Source organism: Acomys minous (assembly GCF_964271855.1).
Source record: "Acomys minous genome assembly, chromosome: 1".
Lineage (NCBI taxonomy): Eukaryota > Metazoa > Chordata > Mammalia > Rodentia > Muridae > Acomys > Acomys minous.
Genome location: NC_140483.1, coordinates 154,721,620 through 154,744,206, shown reverse-complemented (window position 1 = coordinate 154,744,206; position 22,587 = coordinate 154,721,620). Strand labels below are relative to the sequence as shown.

Here is a 22,587-nt window from a genome sequence, read left to right as displayed (position 1 = left end):
AGTTTTCTCCTCTATAAAATGTGGATAACTGTCTTCTGCAGTAGCTGATGGCAATGAGACAGTCTGTATACAGTGTCAATCAACACAGAAGATGCTGTTATTCCCATTTTTTAAAAGATTATTTTTTATTTGATATGTATGGGTGTTTGCATGTTTGCAGAGGCCAGAAGAAGGCACAGAGCCTCTGAAACTAGGTGTTACAGAGTTGAGCTACTGTATGGGTGCTGAGACCCGAGCCCACGTCCTCTACAAGAGCAGCAGGTGCTATTAACTGCTGAGCCATTGGTCCTGCCCTGTTCTCTCCAGTTTTACAGAAAACAGGCTTAGAGGAGCAAAGTAAGCTGTCCACAGTTACATAGTTAGCAAGCAGGACAAGAATTCTGTCGCCATCCTTGTCCACCATCCTTGCCTGTCCCTGGGTTGAAGGAAGAAGCAAATGCTTCTCACTGGAATTCTGGTCCCAGCAGTAGAGCACTTGCCTACCATGCACAAGCCCTAGATTTGACTTCAGCACTAAAGAAAAAAAGGAAAATTCAGTCTCCTGGCCCCATTCCAAATCTGAGGTGGTTTCCAGCCATTGTGGAAACATAGCACAGCCTCTGTGTCCACTTCTACCACAGGCACCAGGTGACCTCTGCCCCTCAGCTGTGCTGCTCATCCACAGGTGACTGTCTCACCCCTCAGCTTCCTCATCTCTGAGATGATGGCAGATAGGTCGTGTGTGGTAGTGAGGACTGCTGAGTCAGTAATTGTATGAAGTGCCAGAACTGTCCGGCAGTTAGTCAGCACCTAGACAACCATGTTTTTTTAAGAAAAGCAGGGAAAGTACTGCCATTTGTGACTTGGCTCTAAAGAACGTTAAAATGAAGATGTATTACCAAAGTCTAACCATATGTTCGTTCTATAGACCTTAGACAAAAAAAATATTTTATTTATTTATTTATTTAGAGGCAAGGCTTCTCTGTGTAGCCTTGGCTGTCCTGGATTCCCTTTGTAGACCAGGCTGGCCTCAAACTTACAGCATCTGCCTGCTTCTGCCTCCCTGAGTGCTGGAATTAAGGGCATGCACTACCACACCCAGTGGGGAAAATTTTATAAAGACCTCCACCCTACAAAAGCCTCAAACATCATGACTATAATAAAACAGTATTAAGTTGAGGAACCCGCCAGTCACTTGTGAAAATGTTCATCCCAGCAGTGCCCTGGGAGCTGACGCTGGCCAGCACAAGTCCACTGAGACTGGGCAGCTCTGCAGGCTGCTGTGTGAAAGGAGGGAATGCAACAAGCAATCCCACGGATGCCCTGCTCCACACTTCCTGTGGCCCTTGCTTCTTACTGCAGATCCCAGGAAGGGAAGCTGCTAACTGTCATGCCAGCATGGGTGTTTATAGTCTGTGTGACAGTTACTCTTCTTACAACAGGCATGTGTTATAACCAGTAACCTGTTACATAAACTTAACATGGCACTCTGGGGCATCTACCTACAAGCACATTTCCTGTCTCAATTTCTCTGCACAGAGTTGTCTCTAACACATACAATCTTAGTCCTTGTTCTCACAGAGTGTTCCCCAACCCCTGCATTGGGAACATTTAGGAGTTATGTACTGTCGGAAAGAGAAGAAACAGAACAAATACAGAATGTTCAAAAATAGAAATTTATTAAAGTGTATTTGTTTTTAACTCCCAAAGCTTCTTAAACCCATCTTTTCACTGAGCCCATGAGGTACTTAACAGACACTATATAGTATGTACCAGTGATTGGGGGGCGTGTGTGTGTGTGTGTGTGTGTGTGTGTGTGTGTGTGTGTGTGTGTGTGCGCGCGCGCGCATACATGTTTTACTGTGAATCCTAGGCAACCCTAGTATGCTCTATGTAGCCCAGGCTGCCTTCAAACCCACAATCACCTAGCCTCCTCAGCACTGGGAATTACAGACATGTGTTCCCATTCCTGTTTCTTAACTTTTCCCTATAAAGTGAAAAGGCTCAAATATCTGGAGTCCACTTAACTCCTAAAATGACCTGGCTTTGGTCTGATTGTATATTGCACCCTCAGTCAGTACCCAGCCCCCCAGCACACTCCTGCGGAATCAGTACTTCAGTGACTGACTCATGTTTCCCTACCAGATCATTAGGAGTTAGCAGTAAGTAAAAAACAAGGGGCAGTCGGCTCTGTTAGTAAATGCTGTTCTCTGTGGTGTATACGAGAGGATCAGGCAAAGCCCTGACTACTAACCTGTGGCGGGCAGTGCTGTCAGATGGGAAGGCTCATCTACACAGCGGACAAGTGCACACACTCAGTAACAGTCCCGGCTCTCTGCCTTTAATCAGCAGCAGTCTTCTCTCGAGAAGGGGAGACAGGTCTCAAAAGATACTGCCATCCATCATGAATACAATAAGTTCGTTAGAAACTTTGTTTTGTATGAATGTGCAAAATTGCCAGCCAAGAGTTCAAAATGACAATCTTCATGTGTTCCGAGGCAAAAAGGTGAGAACAAGGAGCTGGTATGGTCTGTCCCTAAAGACTGACGATGTCTCTGACATTAAGGCACAAAGCAGAAGAGGGTATCCAGGTTCCATGGCCTTCATCACTGAAGCTCTTTGGAAAACTTAATTTGCAGTCAAAGATCTGTGGTCACAGCCTGGCCATCTGCCTCCAGGTTTCAGTCTCTCCATGTTCCTTTTGGTCACAGCTGCTTGTTTACAGCACCACAGGAGGCCTGGGCTCTATATAGGCTGGGGAAGGAGGTAGCTTCAGTGACCTCTATGCTCCAAGGGCATCTGCTGGCTTCATCTCGAAGCTGTCAGAAACTGGGAAAGAGGTGAGCAATGGCCATCATAATAAAAAGCAGCTGGTAGTACAGTGCCTGGAACAGGCCCCAGCTCCCTCCAGCCCTCAGCACTGTGCAGCTCTGGCCCACTAAGTCATGTTGAGAAGTGGGTAGGTTAGGTAGTAGCCCACAGCCGAGCCCAGGACCACACCGAGGAAGATCCAGGTGTTGTAGGACATTACAGCCAGCATCACAAAGTAGCCAATGACCACCTGAATGACATGGACCAGGGTCTGGCCAAAGTAACACAAAAACCACCTAGACAAAAAAGAGAAACAAGTTAGCTAACTAGGAATGAGCACTTGTATTGTACTAGGGAGAGAAAGCCCGCCTGAGTCACAGTGCAACATACTTTACCTAGCAGAGATTTCTCTCCAAAGACATCTCCACCACATTTAGCTCTAAGCTTCCTGCCATCCTGGGCAGATGGGGAAGCCAGTATGTTTTATGTTGTCAAATAAGGGACAAGAGGAAGCCATCAGGAAGGCAGCAGCTCTCCCCTGAATTGAATGTGGGAGGTGGGTGGCAATGCAAAGGACAGGGAGCCTGTTGAGTCTGGCCTACCACAAATCTCTGAATCTCTTTGCTGATTTTCTTCTCAGGAAAACACTGGAAGAGCACAGGGTGGTTATGAGGGTGTGAGGCACCCAGGTATGGTTGCTGGTGACGTAGCAAGGAGGCTTATTAAGCATAGATGAGGCTGCAGAGAGGGCAGACTGGGGCCTGGAAAAGGTTGCCTAATCAGAGTGGGAACCAGAGCACAGGAACTGGGAGACTAGGCTGACGGCAGTGCTTGCATAGGTACACCTGCAGCTCTAGCTTTGGGAGCCAGGTGAGTCCTGTGAGAAGGCCAGGTACCCATGCCAGCTGCAGCACAGGTTTGAAGTTTCCTGCAACCCTTGGATCTCCTCCCAAGAGGCTGCTTGATGGATAGCTTTGGCCCAGACACCACAGACCCAGTCTCTAGTTACTAAATATTTCTTTGGGCCCAAATTATCTTTCTGTGAGCAGGGCTAAAGTTCTCTGGGTGAACCCAACCACCTCTCAGGGTGAGAGTGAATGTTCTGACCATCCTGTCCTGGTTTCGTACCTGAGGGGGGTCCTATTGGCTGGAGTTGATTCGGAGCCTCTAGAGTCCTGGTCTGGTTCCAAGATGAGCTGCTGGCTGCTGGTAGAGGGCAGGCTCTCCAGAGTCTTGTGGAGCAGCCTGGCTTTGCCAACCTTGATGCCTTCATACAGTACAGCCAGAAGCAGGACAACCAGCACTGACAGGGCCATGCCTGTTTAGAGGCCAAGTGGAAAACTCAGTTGTGTACATGTCCTGTATGTGACTTCGGATAATGATAGTGTGCCACATATTTTTTAAAAATCAAAAGCCAGGAGAGGATTTCACCTGTTCTTCTCATCATGAATAAATGATAAAAGTTTGAAGAGAAAGATGGGCTAGCCCTGACGTCAGTGCTCCACAACCTATACATGTACTGAAACATCACAAAGCACCACATAAGATGAACTATTTTTGTTAATTCAAAATAAATAAAGCTTGCCAGATGTGGTGTGCATTTACTACCAGCCCTTGAGAGGCAGAGGCAGGTAGATTTCTGAGAAGGGTGAAGATGGAGGAAGAAGAGAAGGAGAACAAGAAAGAAAGAAGGAAGAAGAAGAAAAAGGAAGGAAGAGGAGCAGAAGTGTTATAGGATAGTTGATCACACTGTGAACCCTGAGATTGTATTTTTTTTACTTGAAAAACCTGTAGAGATGCCTTAGCTGTTAAGAGCATTGACTGCTCTTCCAAAGAACCTGGGTTCAATTCCTAGCACCTACATGGCAGCTCACAACTGTCTGTAACTCCTGTTCCAGGGGATCCAACACCCACACACGGACACACATGGACTCAAAACACCAATGTACATAAAATAAAAAAATTATTTTTTAAAAATTTAAAACAATAAAGGGGAAAAAAAAAGAAACAGAAGAGGAGGAAGGAGACGGTGAAGAAGAGAAGCCACCACCAAGCACTGGGGAAGCAAACACAGCCAGATCCCTGGGCTTGCTGGTTAGCCCAGCCTAGATTTCAGAAGCAGGTTCTGGGCCAGTCTCAGAAACCCTGCTCAAAACCAAGAAGGATGTCAAGTGGTGAATGATAGGCAAGGCTGTCCTCTGACATATACACATATGCACACCCACTTCCACATAAGTACAAGCGTACATATGCACATGCATATAAATAAAGAAGCAAGTCAAATATTGGACACAGGGCTGTATGTAACTTCAGATACTCAGATACATGAAGCAGATGAATGGCAAGTTCAAGGCTGGCCTGGACTACAGAGCGGATTCCAGGTTAGCCCAAACCACTTAGTGAGGCCATATATCAAAAAGTAGAAAGGCTTGGAGACACAGTGCCTAGCACACGTGAGGCCAAGATTCAATCCCAGTGCTTGTCAAATACTCCTTTTCCCAGAGACACACCCCAGGGCCTGTCCCAGGAGGCAGGACAGGCCATCCTTCACACCCTCTGAATCCACTCAGTCTACTCCAATCTGCCTCTTCTTCCTCACCCTCATTAAGCTCAAACCATCATCTCTTTATGTCTCCAGACATGTCTTGGTAATTTTGACATACTGGAGTGTGGCTTCTCATTTTAGCAAAGAGGGTGAAGCCACACAGCGCCATCCCCAGTAGCTCCCCCAGCATTCTCCACACATCTCCATCAAGATGCTTTGCAAAGGAGGGGTACATACAGTGAGGCATACATTTTTTGCCTATGGGTATACCAAAAACCCTGGGGGGGGGGGGTGGAGGTACATCAGGAGAGCAATGGCAAGTTGGAAGACAGGGAGTATTTATTTTCTTCTTGCCTAATTTCCCAAAATATTGTCTATAAGTATTCCTTGTACTGCTTCCATGTGTTACTTTTATAGAGAAAATCCAGTAAGGGCTTTGAAAAGAAAGTAGTAAGTGCTTACTAGTGCCTCTGGGCAAAATTAACCTGATGCTACTTGTGTTTTACAACAGACAGGTAAGTGGCTCATCCAAAGTGTTTTATGAGGCTGTGTGACATGAGAATATATTTAGAACTGTAAACGCTAGTGCATGCCTGTAATCTCAGCCCTGAGGAGCTGAGGCAGATGAGTTGTGAGTTCAGGGACAGCCTGGGCTCTATACTAAGAGACCTTGTATCCAAAAATACTTGCTGGTGGGGCCTTATATGTGCCAAAGACCTGTGGCTGGAGCTCCTGGGTAGCCGACCTCAGGATGGAGGGGAGCTAACACGCGATAAGAAGGTTGGAAGACTCAGCCTTACTCCGAGCTCTCGGAAGCAGACGGGCTGCCGGCTGAGAGGATCACCAGTAGATAGTGTCCTAATTATGCCTCTGTAAAGCATTTCCCTGAGTGCTGTGAGCTGCCCCAGCAAATGACTGATACCAGTTGTGGGGGAGTTCATGGCCTGATTTTACAGCTCATTGGTCAGAAGTACGGGCATCAGCACGGGAGACAGTCTGGGAGGGGCTGTGCTTTTGATCTGTGGGGTCTGCACTGACTCTAGTAGTGCCAGAACTAAACTGAACTGTAGGGTACTCAGATGCTATCAGGAAAATGGATGGTGAGGAAGGACTACACATCTGACCATAGGAGTGTTGAATATTAGAAAAGGAAAAACCATCGGCTGTTTTTTCTTGCACAAAGGCAAAAGCTACAGTTGTTTTTTTTTTTAAAGATAGGCAGCCACAGGTAATTACATGCTTATGGTGGAAGTTTACTCATGGGGAAGCGCATACATTTAACAGTAAGTCTTCCCAGACTCCCAGACCCATCCTCCTGTCCACAGCAGCCTCTGCTGCTGTGTCTGTTCCATCATTCACCATCAAAATGACAGCATCCTGTCTGCATCCTCACCACTCCCTCAGGACGCAGGATCCCTTCTGTTCATACACATCTACCTTATTTTTCCAGGTTACTTTATAGTATCAGTGATAGAGTGCCTCTTTCAAAGATGTTCTCTCTCTCTCACACACACACACACACACACACACACACACACACACACACACACACACACCATGTATCCTACCCACACCCTCCTTCCATCATGGGATGGGAGCCATGTCCTCTCCTTTTTGGCCTGGAAGAGTCAAAGGGTCAGTCACTAATATGAGGATAAGCTATATAACTTCCAAGTGTAGATTTTACTTCTGTGTGTGAATGTGTGTGTGTTTTGGGGTGCACATGTGTGTAGAGACCAGGGGTCAGCTTAGATGTCTTCTTCTATTCCTTTCTACCTTACTTTTGATACTGAAACTAAATATGAGCCGGCTGGCAGGCAAGCCCCCAGAATCCTTCTGTCTATTTTTGAGCACTAGGATTATGGGTGCATGCTGACATGCCTTCCGTTTACATGGGTGCTGGCAATCAAATTTAGGTCTTCATGCTTTCTCAGCAAGCACTTCACCTACTGATCCATTTCTCCAGCCCCCGGGGTATGTTTTTAAAGTCTCATGCATCTCACACATGTTCTCTTAGGATACCTGTTCTTAGAAGCTAGCCACCCTGCCATGAGGAAGCCTAGCCTACAGTGGTTCTCACTGTGAGACTCAGACAAGAGACTCGGTTAGGGCTACAGTTCACAACCAGTACAAGCCAACATGCAAGAAGACTGTATGCAGCCACTGTCTGACCCCACTGCTTGAGTGGCCCTGGGTGTAGACCACTTAGTTAGCATAGGCAGCCCACAGAATCTTGGGAAGATACTAATGAAAGTGTTCTAACCTGCAGGGGTAGCTGGATAATGACCAGCCATTGTAGGGAAGGACACATCTGCCAGGACAGGCATCTGGCTTATTTCTAGCCTGTTTTAGAATGATATGTGCAAAGTTCTAGCTCAGTGTGCCTTAACTGCCCACAGGAAAGAAAGAGAACTCAGAATCTCTGCTGCTTGGCACTATGGGCTTGCCAAACTACAAGTCCGACTTTCCCAGTTCTTACCTGTAGGACTGTGGACTCTCCAGAAATCAAAGAGAAGCACGGCCTCATCTGAAAAGATGAAATGCATCTGAAAGAGATGAGGATCTGCATCACAGGAGGCTTGGACACAGAGGTCCTGCTTCCCAGGGCTCCCCAGCAGCTGCCTTGGGGGACCCCTGGGGACTACAGGCCTCACATGCTGGAAGGGCCATTTGAGGTCATATGGAAGAGGAGGGGATTGCCTAAGTGGGCCAATAACACCTGCAACTGAGCCTTGCTCCAAGTGGAAATGAAAATGGTGAGTGCCTGGCCCTCTAAAGGCCAACCAGACTCGAGATGACACAGTATCCTTGGGTCACAAGGAGATCTCCAAACTCAATAGGAAGCACTAGGCTGAGCCTTATCCAGTAGCTCAGCCCTTTTGCTCAGTTCTGGACTGCATTCCCCAGAGCCAGCAGGAAATCCTCTTTGTCCTCGTGAACCTGGACAGATGCATCAGAGTTTGTCATACAGGGCTAAAGGGCAGATGTCGCCCATCTATATACCGCACACATCCATTCCTTCCGTAGACGCTTTGCTGAGCCTAGTCTGTAGCCAGCATTGAGAAGGTGAGGAAGAAGGTGGAACACTTGCCTCAAATATGTGAAGCCCTAGGTTCAACCCTTGTACCATTAAAAAAACAAATAAGGGGGCCTGGAGAGATGGCTCAGTGGTTAAGAGCACTGGCTGCTCTTCCAGGGGACTCAGGTTCAATTCCCAGCACCCACAGGGCATCTCACAGCTGTCTGTAACTCCAGTTCCAGGGAATCAGACATGCTCACACAGATGCACAGGCAAAACACCAATGCACATTAAAAAATAATAAACAAAAAAGGAATGCACTGATTTAATCCCCCTAACCCCCATCTCATCTCCAGCTGGGAAAGGAGAGCTCTGGGAGGGAAGGATTTTCCCTGGGTGGGCTTCATAAGAGGCCTTGTAGCTCTCACTGAGTGTTACAGGGGCGAGGACATTGGGGGAGGGGGGTTCTCAGAAAAGCTATGGGATTTTAGCCTGAGGCGTGCTTCCCTGGGCAAGTGGAGGGACAAGCAAATGAGGTCAGTTGTGACTTCGACTGGGAGCTGTGCCATTGTGTGTACAAACTTGTTTGTAGGTGACAGCCCTACAAAGTCACAGACCATACACACCTACCTTTTTCTTCTCAATCCTTCTCAAAATTGAGGATCAAAGGAGGTAATAAAGAACAGTAGGATGAAAGCGGGCACAGCGGTTCACAACTATAACCCCAGCACTTGGAAGGCGGAGGCAGGTGCACTGTTGTGAATTCAAGGCCACTTGGTTACATGAGTTCTAGAATGTGGTGGTTTCAGTAAGAATGACCCACATAGGCTCATCTAGTGGAATATTTAGTCACCAGGAAGTGCAAAACCTGAGGATTGAGAAGTGTGGCCTCACTGGAGGAAGTTTCAAAACTGAGGTTTCAAAAGCCCACACCAGGCCCAGAGTCTCAGCTACTGCTCTGGTGCCATGCTCTCTGTCATGAAGACAACAATGACTAACTCGCTGAAACTATAAGCAAGCTCCGAATTAAGTGCTTTCTTTTATAAGAGTTGCCTTGGTCATTGCTGTCTCTTCACAGCAGTAGAACAGTGATTTAAGACACAGGCCAACCTGGAGTATGGTGAGTCATCATCTCAAAAAAAAAAAAAAGGGTGTGTGTGTGATAGCAGATTGGGAACAAACCAGATTTGTCAAACAAGGAGTTTCTGGAACCTCAGCACCACCCCAGGGAGACTGGGAGGAGACAATGTGCAGCCATTCACATGAGGTGACCGTCAATGGGCCCTCTTTCCCATACCTGGCAGAGCTAAAGGAATCTTTCTCGCAGTCCATGAGAACCACAGGCTGTTAAGACACTCTGAGAGATGAACTCTGTGATCAAGGACATCTGGGGGAAGCTGCAACTGGGCAAAATCAAGCTTACCAGCTCTCTTTCCTACCAGGAGGCATACCCTAGAACCCTGTGCCCTGTCTGCCTCCCACTCCTTGTTGGACAGTGTCTACCTTGGGAGTGAGTCTTTCCTCTTATCTGGGGGCATGTTGGCCAGCAGGTTTTTGTCCAGGCACACTGGTTTCAGAGTCTGTGTCTTGGCACAACCTCTAAGGAAGAGATATGTAAGTAGTCACTTCAAAATCATGTTGAAAGTGGTACTTGGCAAAACAAATAGCTAAAATAGTACCAAATATGAAAATCATTTTGAGTTCAACCATCCCTAGACATCTTGTTATAATTTCTAAATGAATAGTTGATGGCTTGGGAAAATGCTCACAAAAGAGTAATATGGTGAAGCAATGTTAGGCAAAACTCCACGTATACTGCAGTTGCCTTCATTAGAACGCAGGAGAGGACTCTGGCACCCTGGAAGCTGTGCCCTTCACTCCTTCACCCAGTCTGGCTGGTAAAGCCAGCTGGCATGAGTGGAATGTCTCTAGTAGCTCATTTAGTCATTCTGGGAGTTTCCACAACTCATTGTATCCTATCATCCTTGGGTCCAGGCCAACTAACTACCTCAGGAGCAAAAACAAACAAACAAAAGAGCCAAAAACCTCTTGCCACCCATGAGACGATCTACAGACAGAAAACGTCTCTCAACCAGTAAATATCCCCCTTTCTTGTGCTAGGCATGTACAGCCCGAGAGGAATGAGAGAAGGCTGGTAGAATTCAAACACCTTAGCAGGGGAGTGGGAGAAGCTGACAGATAAAACAGAGACTGCAGACAGGAGCAGGGAGGCCAAGTGATGACCTGGGGAGGAGACAAAGCCACCTGCGGGAGGACAGGCAAATGGCTGGGACAGTTGGGAAGCAGAAGGCAGCTGGCAGGACAGACTGCAGGTGTCTTCAACTAGGAGCGCCCATAGGGAATGATTCCACTTCCTACCAAGTTCAACACCCCTGGTCCCTCTGCCTTCCTCACTCTTTCTGTATTTTGGCTAAAGAAAAGGATTCAAAGTCAGCACACCCAGCCTTACGGGAAGGGACAGCAACCTTTTCAGTTTGGCAGGTCCTGTGGTGAGATAGGCTGATAGGCAAGGCCCCAGTCTCTTCCCACTGGGGATAAATCTGTGTCACCAGCAGTTTATCTGTACTTTATGAAGGGCGGCACCTCACAGAGGAGAGACCGTGGCCAAGGGAAGCGCTATTCACAGGGTGTTTTCTTTTTGCTCATTTGGGGTTAAGCTTAAAGAAAAAGACGTTTGTTTTTTTTTTAACCAGACACTTCAGAACTAGATGAAGGCTAGCGTGCCGCCGTTGACTGCACGGAGACCTGTGTCTTCCCATCCGCTTCACCTATTTAGAGGATCCGATCCGCAGGAGGTGGGGTGCCTCTCTCCACTAAACGGTCTGTGTAGGCTTCCTGTCTTAGATTCTGAGACATCCTTTGTGAGATAAAGAAACTGACAGGATTTCCTCAAAGAGCAGTGTTGCAAGCTGTCATTCTCTAGTCAAGGGGAACCTCACCAGGAAAAGACGTCTGTCGAAAAAGCTACTTTCAGATTCCGAGGGTAGGAAGGATGTGGGGGAAGTAACTTGGGTCCGTTTTAAAGAAACAGACCCAGGAACCTGCCCGGGACCGGCGGAGCCGGAGTGGGGCGGCTGATGAGCTGCGCGGGACGCGGCTGAACCCCGCCGGGCCTCCCTTGGAGGAAACCTTTCTGTAATGCCCAAAATCTGGCTAGAGCCCGGGAAGGGACCATGGACAGCTGTCTTCACCCTCCGCACCCAGCTGCGGCGTCCCAGCTGGGGCTGGCCTGGCTGCAGTGACTGACTCCTGGCAGAGAGGGACAAAACACAAACTCCCAGAGTCACAGCCAGCTTTACCTGCTGCGTTCCTTAGCCCTACTCCTGCTGTGACAGCGTCGCTGACAAGTCCCCCTCTCCAGCCCGGGGTCAGAGGCTGCAAGGATCTCTGGGGCCTCGCCTAGCCGCCCACCTCCGTCCCCTCCGCAGCGCAGAGCAGAACTCACCGCCATGGCGCGCGCTCTAGGCGGCCTGCCGGGAGGCGTCTGTCCGCTCGCGGCTCTGGACTCGCTCGGGATTCGACTCCGATTGCAGCTGCTACCGCGCCCTGGCCGCGTGGATCACGTGGCCCCGGCGAGCTGGCGCGCGGGCGCCTGGGAGTTGTGGTCCTCACTCGCGCCCCAACCCTACGACCCAGGTCACGCCCACCGCCGGGAACCCCATGTGGCCCCCCCCCCCAACTCTCCGCACCCCCGCCCTCCTGCTCTGACACGGGGTCTCCGGAATAGCTAGCAAACCGGCCGCCTGCAACTGACCTTGCCTTGGCAATTATCATAAAAATGTTTATTACTTTTTCTTTTTGATCAAACACTTAGCGAAGCTTATTTAACACATGCTGAGTGGAAAATTAAAATGTGCATCCCAGAAACACAATAGCAACAAATTAGAAGTACATTAAATGAGTTATGCGCCAGACTTTCCCCGTCGCCACTTTATCTTCTTCAATCTGATAAGCACACAGCAGTGCACAGTTCGTAATTTTCTTTCTTGTGGGCATGCTCACTATTAGGTTTCTATATTGCACAAATTTTTCGCCCTCCTTGTAGGTACCAAAAAAAAAAAAATCTTAGTGTGGGCTACAATTACAGACTATCTAGACTGAGGGCTTATAAACCATAGACATTTATTTCTCACAATTCCCAAATCCAAGATCAGGGCACAGATTCCATGTCTCCCCAGGGCTGCTTTCCGCTTGCAGACTGCTCTTTCCTCACTCTCCGCTAGTACATACTAGTTTGTATTTGGTTTATTTCTAGGATAATAAACTTTTTCTCTTATTGGTGTTTCAATTTTGTGTACTGCCTTTTCATCTCATTGACCTAGTTTTATCAAGACTACTTTAACACCATTTAATACTTTTTTTTTTTGCAAACATCAACAATCCTTTGTATTATATTATTTATTTATTTATTAGATGTGGTTTCTCTGTGTAGCCTTGGCTGTCCTGGACTCGTTCTGTAGACCAGACTGGCCTCAAATTCATAGGGATATGCCTGCTTCTGCCTCCCTGAGTGCTGGGATTAAAGGCAGGAGCCACCATGTCCGGCTTTATCTAAGTTTTTAAATATACTTGATAATTCTTTGCCAACCAATCTGCCCCTCTGATGCTCAATTTTTCTGATAAGATTTGTTGAGAGGCTTAAATGAAAGTGCGTTGATTCTCAGCGTTAAGCCTGGCAGTGGAACCTTGCTTGATAAATGGAGGTGATTGTCATCATTAGCAGCAAGTATTTCCACCCTTTGAGAGAAAGCCATCTGCAAAAGATGAAGCCGCCGTTGCGCAGGCCACACAGCTTCTAGCCAAAGATAAGGAGGGCTGTGCCGCCTCAGGATAAAACACACCTGCAGGGCACATGAGGGAAATCTGACCTAAATGGCTAATGTTATGACGTGTTCTAAGCCCCTGGAAGCCTCTGGAACCCAAAACCAGGGGAGGGAGTTGGAGGTTTGGGATCTCTTTTTTTTTTTAAACCCCTCTGTGCCTCACCAAGGAGGCAGCCACAAATAGGCTCTTGTGCCAACACCCGCCCCTTCCCCCCATTGTCTGTGGAAAGATTAGCAACATAGCCTCATTCATTTGAAGGTTTTCGTTGGCTGGGTCACAATCTGATGACCTTCGTACTTCATAGTTCTGGCTTCCTCGTGGATGTTAAGGTTGCAGCATTTAACCCTAGAGTCCCAACACAGCTGGTTTCTCTTGAACCACCAGAGTCGGCCCCTTCTCAGGCTCCCAGGAAAGGAACTGGACTCAGATACCGAATCCTACACCTCAAGATTACATCAGAGCTGCCCACATCATAGTCTATGCCAGGATTCTTTCTGGATTCTTTTTGGACAGCCCGTGGACTCACTTCTTTCTCCTAGCTCCAGCGCACAGACCTGGAGCCTCAGACAAAATCCCTAGGCAGGAAAGGTGGTAGCATCCCAGGGAGAAGCAAAGGGCCTTTTAACTGGGCACTGACCTTGTCCAGAGTCAGTAGGGAAATCTGACTAGTCATCTCCACTGTCTAAGGTTTAATGGAGGGACTCGCAGAAAAGCCACGTAGACAAAACGCTACTCCTGGCTGGGCATCTGCTTTTCCTGGGGAGCTATGAACAACCATCTATTCACCCAACTAGAGCTCCCAGGACACACCCAAAACAGGACTCCAACCAAATCCACCTTGATGAACCACCGAGTTTCACTGGACTTACTTACAGAGGCATGGATTAGGGAGTAAACGCAAGAGCGTGAGCGATTTTGAGGGCTGTTGCTACACTACTGAAAAACAGTCTCGGCACCCTCCCTCCCAACAGTTATCCTTAGTGAGGAGTGGAATTTCATATGCCATCTCACAACCCACCCCCAAGCAGTCTAGTGAGGCCCCCTCCCCCTCCCCAATACGATGGAGGTCTCTTGTGACTTGTCACAGCTTCTTGGATTTCAAGACGGTAGTGGCCATGACATGCCAAGAGCACAGCAGTCCCAACGCCATGTGGCTCAGTGTATGTATGCCAACAGAAAATCCTTCTCTGAGTACTCGGATTAGAGGTAGGAACCACCAACCCCCAGCTGCAGGGATTCTTGTCCATTTTGATTGTCATTCTTTCTAATGTGGGGTGTGTGTGTGTGTGTGTGTGTGTGTGTGTGTGTGTGAGAGAGGGGGGGAGGGAGGGAGAGAGAGAAGGCACACACGCCTCAGTGTTCATGTGAAGAGCAGAAGACAGCTCTTCTTTTCTCTTTGCTTGAGGCAGGGTCTCTCTGCTCTTCATCGCCCCCTTCCCCCTCCCTCCCTCCCCCCCCCCCCCAGGCTAGACGGCCTTTGGACTTTGTCTCCCTCCTGTCTTATGAACCCTGGGATTACAGTAGAGCACTCCTGGGTTTGGATTCTACAAGCACCGCAAGCACTGTACTCACTGGGTCACCTCCTGGCACCCTTTTGTTTTTATTTATAGGCTCTTGCTGTGCAGCCCAGGCTGGCCTTGAACTTACAACAGTCCTCCTGGCTAGCTTCCTGAGAACCGAGATTGCAGGCATTTGTCACCACTTCTGGCTTTTTAAAGTTTTCTTAAATAGACGTCTTGTTTATTTGTCTATCTTGTTCCATACAAAGCCTTTCGGGCATTCCACGGAGATAGTCAAGGAAGAAAAAAAAAAGATGAAATAGGTGTCTTAATGATTAAAGAAGGGAAGCAATGGAGTTCCTCAGAAGAGCTCATGGGTCACAGTGTGCATGCGGGTGCTTAGGAATTGGCAGCTATGATGGGGCTGGTGTGGCCACCAGGACTGTCACAGTGAGGGCTCTGAGCAGCATCAGGGAGTGTATATGGAGCGTTAACTGAAGTCAACCAACTGTATATCTTTCAAACCAGAGACTTGGCCCTTTCTCGAGGCTGGAGCATTGATTCTGATCCTAAGCTCCAGCTTCCTCTCTCTGTGCGGGCTTGGCCACCATCAGGACCCTGATGTCTTTCCTTGGTCCTGAACATGACCCTGCTCGCCTGGCTGAATGGCTGCACTCTCAAGGCAGGATTCCTATTGCGTATGTTCCAGCTCACATGGAGCCAGAGACTCGCTGGTGGTCCGTTCCCTGCGAGATGATGCCCCTTGTTTCTTCTTCCAGGCCTCTCTTCTCCTAGCTTCAAGAGAGTCCTAAAGGACTTGGGATGCACTCAAGTGCCTCTGCTCCCAGGAGCCTCCACTGTTCATCCATCTTCCTCTGGAGTTTCTGAAGCCTGCTGGGGCGAGGGCGGTCAGGGGCCAGTCTGCGTCTTTTCTGGAGTGCTTTAGTTTCCTGTGACCGCTATAACAAATTTCCTAACGACTTAAAGCAACCTATATTTACCCTCTTAGGATTCTATTGGTTTGAAGACTGAAACTTTCAACTGGGTTTACTAGGGCTGAAATCAAGCCTCCAGCAGGATTGCACAGCTCGAGAGAATCTGCTTCCTAGTCCTTGCCATTCATAGCTTCTTTTTTGTTTACTTGGTTTTGTTTTTGTTTTTTGAGACAATGTTTCTCTGTGGAGCCTTGGCTGTCCTGGATTCGATTTGTAGACCAGGCTGGTGTTGAACCCACAGAGATCCACCTGCTTCTGCCTCCCTGAGTGCTGGGATTAGAGGTGAGCACTACCGCACCAGGCTTCTTCATAGCTTCTAAAGCTACCTTCCAAGCACTTTTTGGCTTGGGGGACCAACAGCTTTCCCCTTTCTTCAGTGTCACCAGCAGCGCAGCATCTTCCCCTTTCCCACAACCTAATGTCGCAGGAACTTTTTTTCTCCACAGAGCTAGAAACAAACACTCACTCCTTGTTTCAGGACACCAATAACAGTCTACCGAAGTCCACCTTAGTAAGCCAGTAAGCTTACTGGGTTTCCCTCCAGTGGATGAGGACTTACTTACAGGAGTGGGGGTGACCCTAAAGCAGGTACGCCACGGCAAAGTGTCATTCCACCTTGGCTGCAGCAATGGAAAAACCCCTTCAGTTAGCCTTCCACAGTCTGTATACTAACTATCACAACTCCTGGGGACGTGAAATCACATGCCATTAGGGCAGGATTTTATACAGTAGGCTGTAGGGTATAGAAGGAAATGTGGCCAGAGTCGCAGATGAAGGCCCAGTGACACTCTCTACCTCCTCTTTAGAAGTGGTCTCAGGTGCTCTGATGAAGATGGACGGCTGGTTACCCTTGGAGGGTAGCAGTCTACCCATAACACCTCTCTTCAGCCTTCCTCTGCATCCTTCCAGCCCTTGTGAATGTTTCTAGGCCTATCCAGACAACCCAAGATCACCTCTCCATCCCAGGATCCTCCACTGGGGTACATGTGCAAATCCTCTTTTGACTTGTAAGCTAATACCCACTGGTTTCCGGAACCGGGACCTGGGTGCTTTTGTAGGGCCATTGTTCGGCCTATCGCAGAGGATATCAGTGTCTGTGATTTGTTGCCTGCCTAGACAATCCTTCCGCTCAGCTAGAGCAAGCATCAGGCCTACAGACCGCTGAGGGGGACAGAATGTTTTGCTTTTGTCTGGCTGGAAAGAGTAAGCGCTTGGTGGATCCATTTGTTGCTGTGGCCTGGGTGTCTGAAGACTCGCGGGCAGGCACCCTTCCCTGCCTGAGCTGTGCATGCGGACGCCTTTCATACCCACTCCGAGGTTATCCAGTGTTGGGGGATGGTCTGATGTACTTTGATGCTAACTACTGCTTGCCGCCTGTGTGACCAACCTTTTGCTTAATAAAAAGTCATCCCACCTGGGCAGGGCAGGAGATAGGTGGGGCTAGGAGAGAGAGGGTTTCTGGGAAGAAGAAAAGAGAGACCACCACGAGGAGAAAGGAGAGAGACCTGAAGGGAAGAGAGGAAGGCCACCATGGGTTAGATGGAGGAGAAGCACATGGCTGGCATGGATGGAGAATCCGGCCCAGATGAAGAACATGAGCAAGTATTTGGGATTATGGATGGGAGGTAGTTTGATAGACGTTATTGGAAGCAGATGGCATGGGATTGAGACAGGGATCCCATGTTGCCCCCCTATGGGAGGTAGTTTAGAGGATTGATATCTGCCCTGCCCCAGGTTAACTAAGGCTATTAAAAAATACAAGAAGTGTCTGTGTCTTAATTGATCGATAGCCCACCCTACAGGTAATACAGATAATTTTAAAAACCATAATCCAACACAGCTACCAAAGATTTGCATGTCTGTCTGTGTCTTAATTGATCGCTAGCCCGCCCTACAGGTAATACAGATAATTTTAAAAACCATAATCCAACACAGCTACCAAAGACTTGCATGTCTGTATTGTGTGTCCCACAGAAGAAAATTCCATGTGTTCCCATCAAAGCAGCACCAAGCTGTGAGGCCAGAGGCTCACACTGTCCCTATCTGTTGCTCTGAAAAGCAGACTTATTCCATGTCCCAGTCAGTGAATGGCAACAGGTGACAATTTTGTTTTTAAAAAAAAATCACAGGAAGGCAGGAGACATAGCTCTGTTGTTTGAGTGCTTGGCTAGCATGCATGTGGCCTTAGGTTTTATCCCTGTAACATATAAACTGAATATGATGATATTACCACTAATCCCAGCACATGTGTGGTAGAGGCAGGAGGGTTAGAAGTTCAAGGTCATCCTCAGCTACACAAAACCCAGTCTCAAAGAAAAACTTAAGAAAAATATAAAATTGTATAGGGCTGGAGGGATGGCTCCGTGGCTAAGAGTGTTTGCTGGACTTCAGAGGACTCAGGTTCAGTTTCCAAAACCCATGTCAGAGAGCTACCAACTGCCTGGAACTTTACTCCAGAAAGCCCAACAGCCTCTCACCCTCACCACCACATATCAACACACATGCTCAGAGTAAAAAGAAAATGAAAAAAATTAAATAAAATGAATAATTAATCCAGGTGTGGTGGCTCACGCCTTTAATCCCAGCACTTGGGAAGCAGAGGCAGGCGGATCAATGTGAGTTCGAGGCCAGCCTGGTCTACAAAGCAAGTCTAGGACAGCCAAGGCTACACAGAGAAACCCTGTCTCGAAAAACAAAAACAAAACAAAAGGTAAATAATTAAACTATAGTAAAATACACATAGCAGGGGTTGGGAGTGGCTTAGTAGTGAAGAGTGCTTGCTGTGCAAGCATGAGGATCTGAGTTCAAACCCCTACAGTCCCTAGAAACCAAGGGGGAGGGGGAGGAGGCAAAGTCATATATGTCTGTAACCCGAGAACTGGGTGATAAGTAGTAGAGACAGGAGAATCTCTGGGACTCCCTGGCCATCAGGCTAGGTGCAGGTTCAGTGAAAAACCCTACTTCAATGGAGTATGGTGATGGGTAAAAGAACAAGACATCCATGTCTTCCTGAGGCCTCCAGATGTATACACAGGTGCACATACCTGAACACACATGTATGCATACATCACACAGATACCTCTCCTCTCCCCCCTCTCTCTCTCTGTCTCTCTCTTGCTTTCTCTCTCTCTCTCTCTCTCTCTCTCTCTCTCTCTCTCTCTCTCTCTCACACACACACACACACACACATAAAATTGACCATCTTAATGACTTCAGAGTACAGAGTTCAGCAGCATTTAGCATAATTAAGTGCTGTGAAGCCATTCCCCAGTATTCTGTATCCTTGTGAAAGTGAAATTCTATACTCTTGATTCCTTCCTGCCACAGCTCCCTGGCAAGTAATGTCTGCAGGTTTTTTCCATGTTGGAGCAGATGTCTGAGTTTCCTTACCGAGTAGGAATAAATAATATTATATCAGATGTACAGAGCATTGCTTTGCTCATCTGTCAGTTCACACTTGGGTTGATCCCACCTTTTGGCTAATGGGAACCATGTTGCTATGCGTATAGGTGAATGAAACTAAAGTTTCCTAAAGGCAAATCTTTATCAATAATCCACGGTGCGCTACCAGTTCTGCAGCTGCCCCCTCCTACTCTGTCCTTGTGTAGAGTCACCAAGGTACACGAGTGTCTCCACCCCAGCCCGACTGGACGTTGTCTCTCAGTCAGGAAATGTGGGTCAAGGCAGGTTCCAGTTGGAGGATGGAAATTGTGCTCTACGGCAGCTTTTTCTCTGCTTGGTAAGAAAAACTAGTGTTCACCCCCAGAAACCCTAAAAAGGTCCAGGGAGGAGCATTTTGCTAGCACCCCTTGGTCCATCTACTGAATCTGTTTGACTCCTGGTGTATCATGACCCAGTGAATGCTTGATACTGGAGGAAAAGGCCAACTGGGAAAACCTGATCTCTGGTGCCGTAACGACTACCCATCTGAGCCAGATGAAATGGCTGACAGCTGGCCATCCTGTAACCTTCAAAGACGGCAGTTCCAGGTCGTTCAGCCACTAACTGAGCTACTTGTAAGGAGACCTTCGCTTTCTGTGTTGAAAGTAGACCCTCTTTCCCCTCCTGAGGAGAAGGAAGATGAGAAGCAAAGCTCTGGCTCTGATGCAGTCGGCTGGGTGAGTTAGGTGTGTGCAATGGGGGCGGGGCACAGGTCCAGCTCTGACTGCAAGCGCTGTTCTCCAGGTGGGCCCTTGATTGAGCCTCGACGCTGGGATTACTTGAGTGAGCCTTGGTCCAAGGCTGCCGGGGTTAGCATCGTGCCAGCCCGGAGGCCACCTTCCAGTCAGTCCACAGCTCTATTGCTGGACAGAGAAGATGGACTGTGGTTGCTAACTTATGGCCCAATAGGAAGTCACACGTGATGACTGTTTTTGAGCAACCTCTATCCTAAATGGCAGCATGCTCACCAACTCTGCAGAACTGGCTCAGAACCTGGGGCATGGGGTAGACAAATAGAGTCATGTGTGTCTTTGCTTGCTTGCTTTCTTCCATTCTTTCTTTCTAGCTTCCCTCCTTTCCCCCTCCACTTCCACTAGATAAGCCTTTGAAAAATTAAAATTTAATTTTGCTTATATGAGTGTTTCGTGTACGTGTTATGTCTGTGAACCACTTGGACGTGAGTGCGCATGTCATGAACAAATGTGTGTAAAGGGGTGGGTACGTGTGTGTTTGGTGAACATATGATTCTGTATTTGTGAATCAGAGTAGGTGGTTCGTTGGAGTTTGTGGACACTAACGCATGAGCACAGAGTGCAGATACACACTGGAATCTGATGTGGGTGCTGGCAAACACTTGGGTCTGGAAGTACAGCACTTCAAAGAAGGGGGGCAGTGGAGGAAAGAAACGAGTGAACACCGCTGGCCATGGACTAGCCCTGGGATACAGATCTAGGGCATGAATGCTTCAGTGTTCATGGGTAACCCACACCCTGGACCCCACTTGTCAGGCCTCAGGGCTTCCAGTCAGAGGCAGTATTGATGGCAATGAGTCTAGTCTAGTCTGTCCAGGTTTCTGGTCTCAGGTCACCTCTTGAACAGTCTCTTCCCATTTCTTGATGCCATGAGACAGCGCCCTCTACAGTTGGCTCCATCTGAAGGCCCTGTTGCTTTTCAGAAAGGAAGGTAGGGGCTGACACGTCTGGGATGTGTCCTCGTGTTCATTCTACAGAAATGAGTTGATCCCGTAAGCCGGACAAGGAGGTCACTTACAGTCTTCCTGGTCACTGACTGGGAGAAAAGTCTCTGGAAAGCCAGAATCAGAGCCAAAGAGCCGAAGGAGCAAGAACAAAGGATCCTTTCTTTCAGAGAGGAAATATTTATAAATATAGGGAATGTCTTACCTGAACGAGATTCAGGAGGCCTGGCTCCAGACTGGGTTGTTCATCGCCCTGAGGCTGCAGGAAGGTGATCTCCCTTCTCTGGAATAAGTTTATGATGCAGTTTATTCTCTGGAATAAATTTATGATACAGAATCTCTAAATATATTTCTATGTCCATATTTCCAACTGATGGCAATGCCTTGTCAACTCGTCTGTCTCTGCTACCAGACCGTGGAGTTTACTTTTGAATTACCAGGGCCTGACGTAGTCTCTGGCAAGTATAGAGTCACACTTACGGAGTCTAAGAGTATTGAACCTTTACTGGCACCTAATTCTGTTAGCCACTTCATGTGAATTATTTTTTTACCACTGATGCAATTATGTTGACCATGATGACCTTCCTCTTTTCTTGATTTATTTTTAATTGTGTGTATGCATGTGCACTTGCCCACACATGTGAATACAGTGTCTGCAGATGCCAGAAGAGGGTGTCAGGTCCACTGCAGCAGAAAAAGGTTATAAGCCACCTGACGTGAGTGCTTAGGCTCAAACTCCTGTTCTTTGGAAGAGCAATTCTTTTACCAGCTGAGTCACCTTGCCAGCCCACTTTAAGAAAGTGTGTGTGTGTGTGTGTGTGTGTGTGTGTGTGTGTGTGTGTGTGTGTCAGTATGTCTGTGAGTGTATTCAGAGACCAGGTGTCTTCATCCATCACTGTCCACTGAGGCAGGATCTCTCTCCAAACATAGGGTTTGTGCTCTCCTAGTCTGGAAGTCAGCAAGTTCTAGAGTCTTCTTATCTCCACTAGCTCTGAACTGGGGTTATAGGTGTGTGGGGAAACCCAGATTCTTATATGGATCCTGGGACCTGAACAACAGCCCCATGGTTGCTAAGCAAGTTTGGTTGCTAGATCTCTCTAGCCTCAACTTCCATCTTTAAAAACAACAACAACAACAACAAACAAAATAACAATAACAAAACAAAACGCTAAGTGGCTTACAGTGCAGCACATACACTGATAAGAGAGCAGATCTCAAATGCTCTGGTTCTGAAAACTGTCTTAAGGCTGACTTGTTCTTCCTTAGGTAGCATGCCCAGGGGCTCAAGAAGTCAGGGTTACACTTTAGTTCAAGTGGAAAAAGTTGCTCCCTTGCATGCAAATGCTGCTGGCTTCTGTGTCTGGGAACTCCATTTCAAGGCTCACTTTCCCTCACTCCCCAGGAAGACACTACACTGCCCTAATGATATTCTTTTTCGAGTAATTTTCTATGCGTCTCTGTCATTCTCATCTTAGTGAGTCTTGGCCCCTGGTTCTTTGTATTTATTTGCTCATCCTAAGTCTACTGCCTCTTGGTATTACTGGGCATAGAGTGGACAGTCAGTTAACACCAAGTTACTGAGTAGAAAAAAGTGACTGTTTATTCCCTCATGCCAGTGGCACCTTTAGAGGAAGCTACAACTGGAGAGTTTTTCCCAAGACCTCTCTGCTCAGGTAAAGCCAGGCTTCTTGGCCAGTAGGAAGCAGAACTGAGGTTCATTAGGAGTTTTTTGAAAGACTTACTTCAAGTTTGTATTT

The 22,587-nt window shown here is 47.8% G+C and overlaps 1 protein-coding gene across 3 annotated transcripts; it reads right to left on the bottom strand.

Annotated features, from left to right (window-relative positions):
• Positions 1–1,636: 1,636 nt before the first annotated feature.
• SLC31A2 (solute carrier family 31 member 2) lies at positions 1,637–21,092 on the bottom strand. Of its 3 annotated transcripts, none has more exons than XM_084752437.1 (4): positions 21,036–21,092; positions 7,815–7,881; positions 3,919–4,108; positions 1,637–3,086 (listed from the first exon to the last, which is right to left on the bottom strand). In XM_084752437.1, exons 2-4 carry the CDS (start codon positions 7,879–7,881, stop codon positions 2,918–2,920), a joined length of 426 nt encoding a protein of 141 aa, XP_084608563.1. In that variant the 5' UTR covers positions 21,036–21,092; the 3' UTR covers positions 1,637–2,917. The 3 variants fall into 3 exon arrangements, with proteins under 3 accessions (XP_084608563.1, XP_084608561.1, XP_084608562.1); XM_084752435.1 differs by lacking the exon at positions 21,036–21,092 and adding an exon at positions 11,821–11,960; XM_084752436.1 differs by lacking the exon at positions 21,036–21,092 and adding an exon at positions 11,675–11,814.
• Between the last annotated feature and the right edge of the window lie 1,495 nt (positions 21,093–22,587).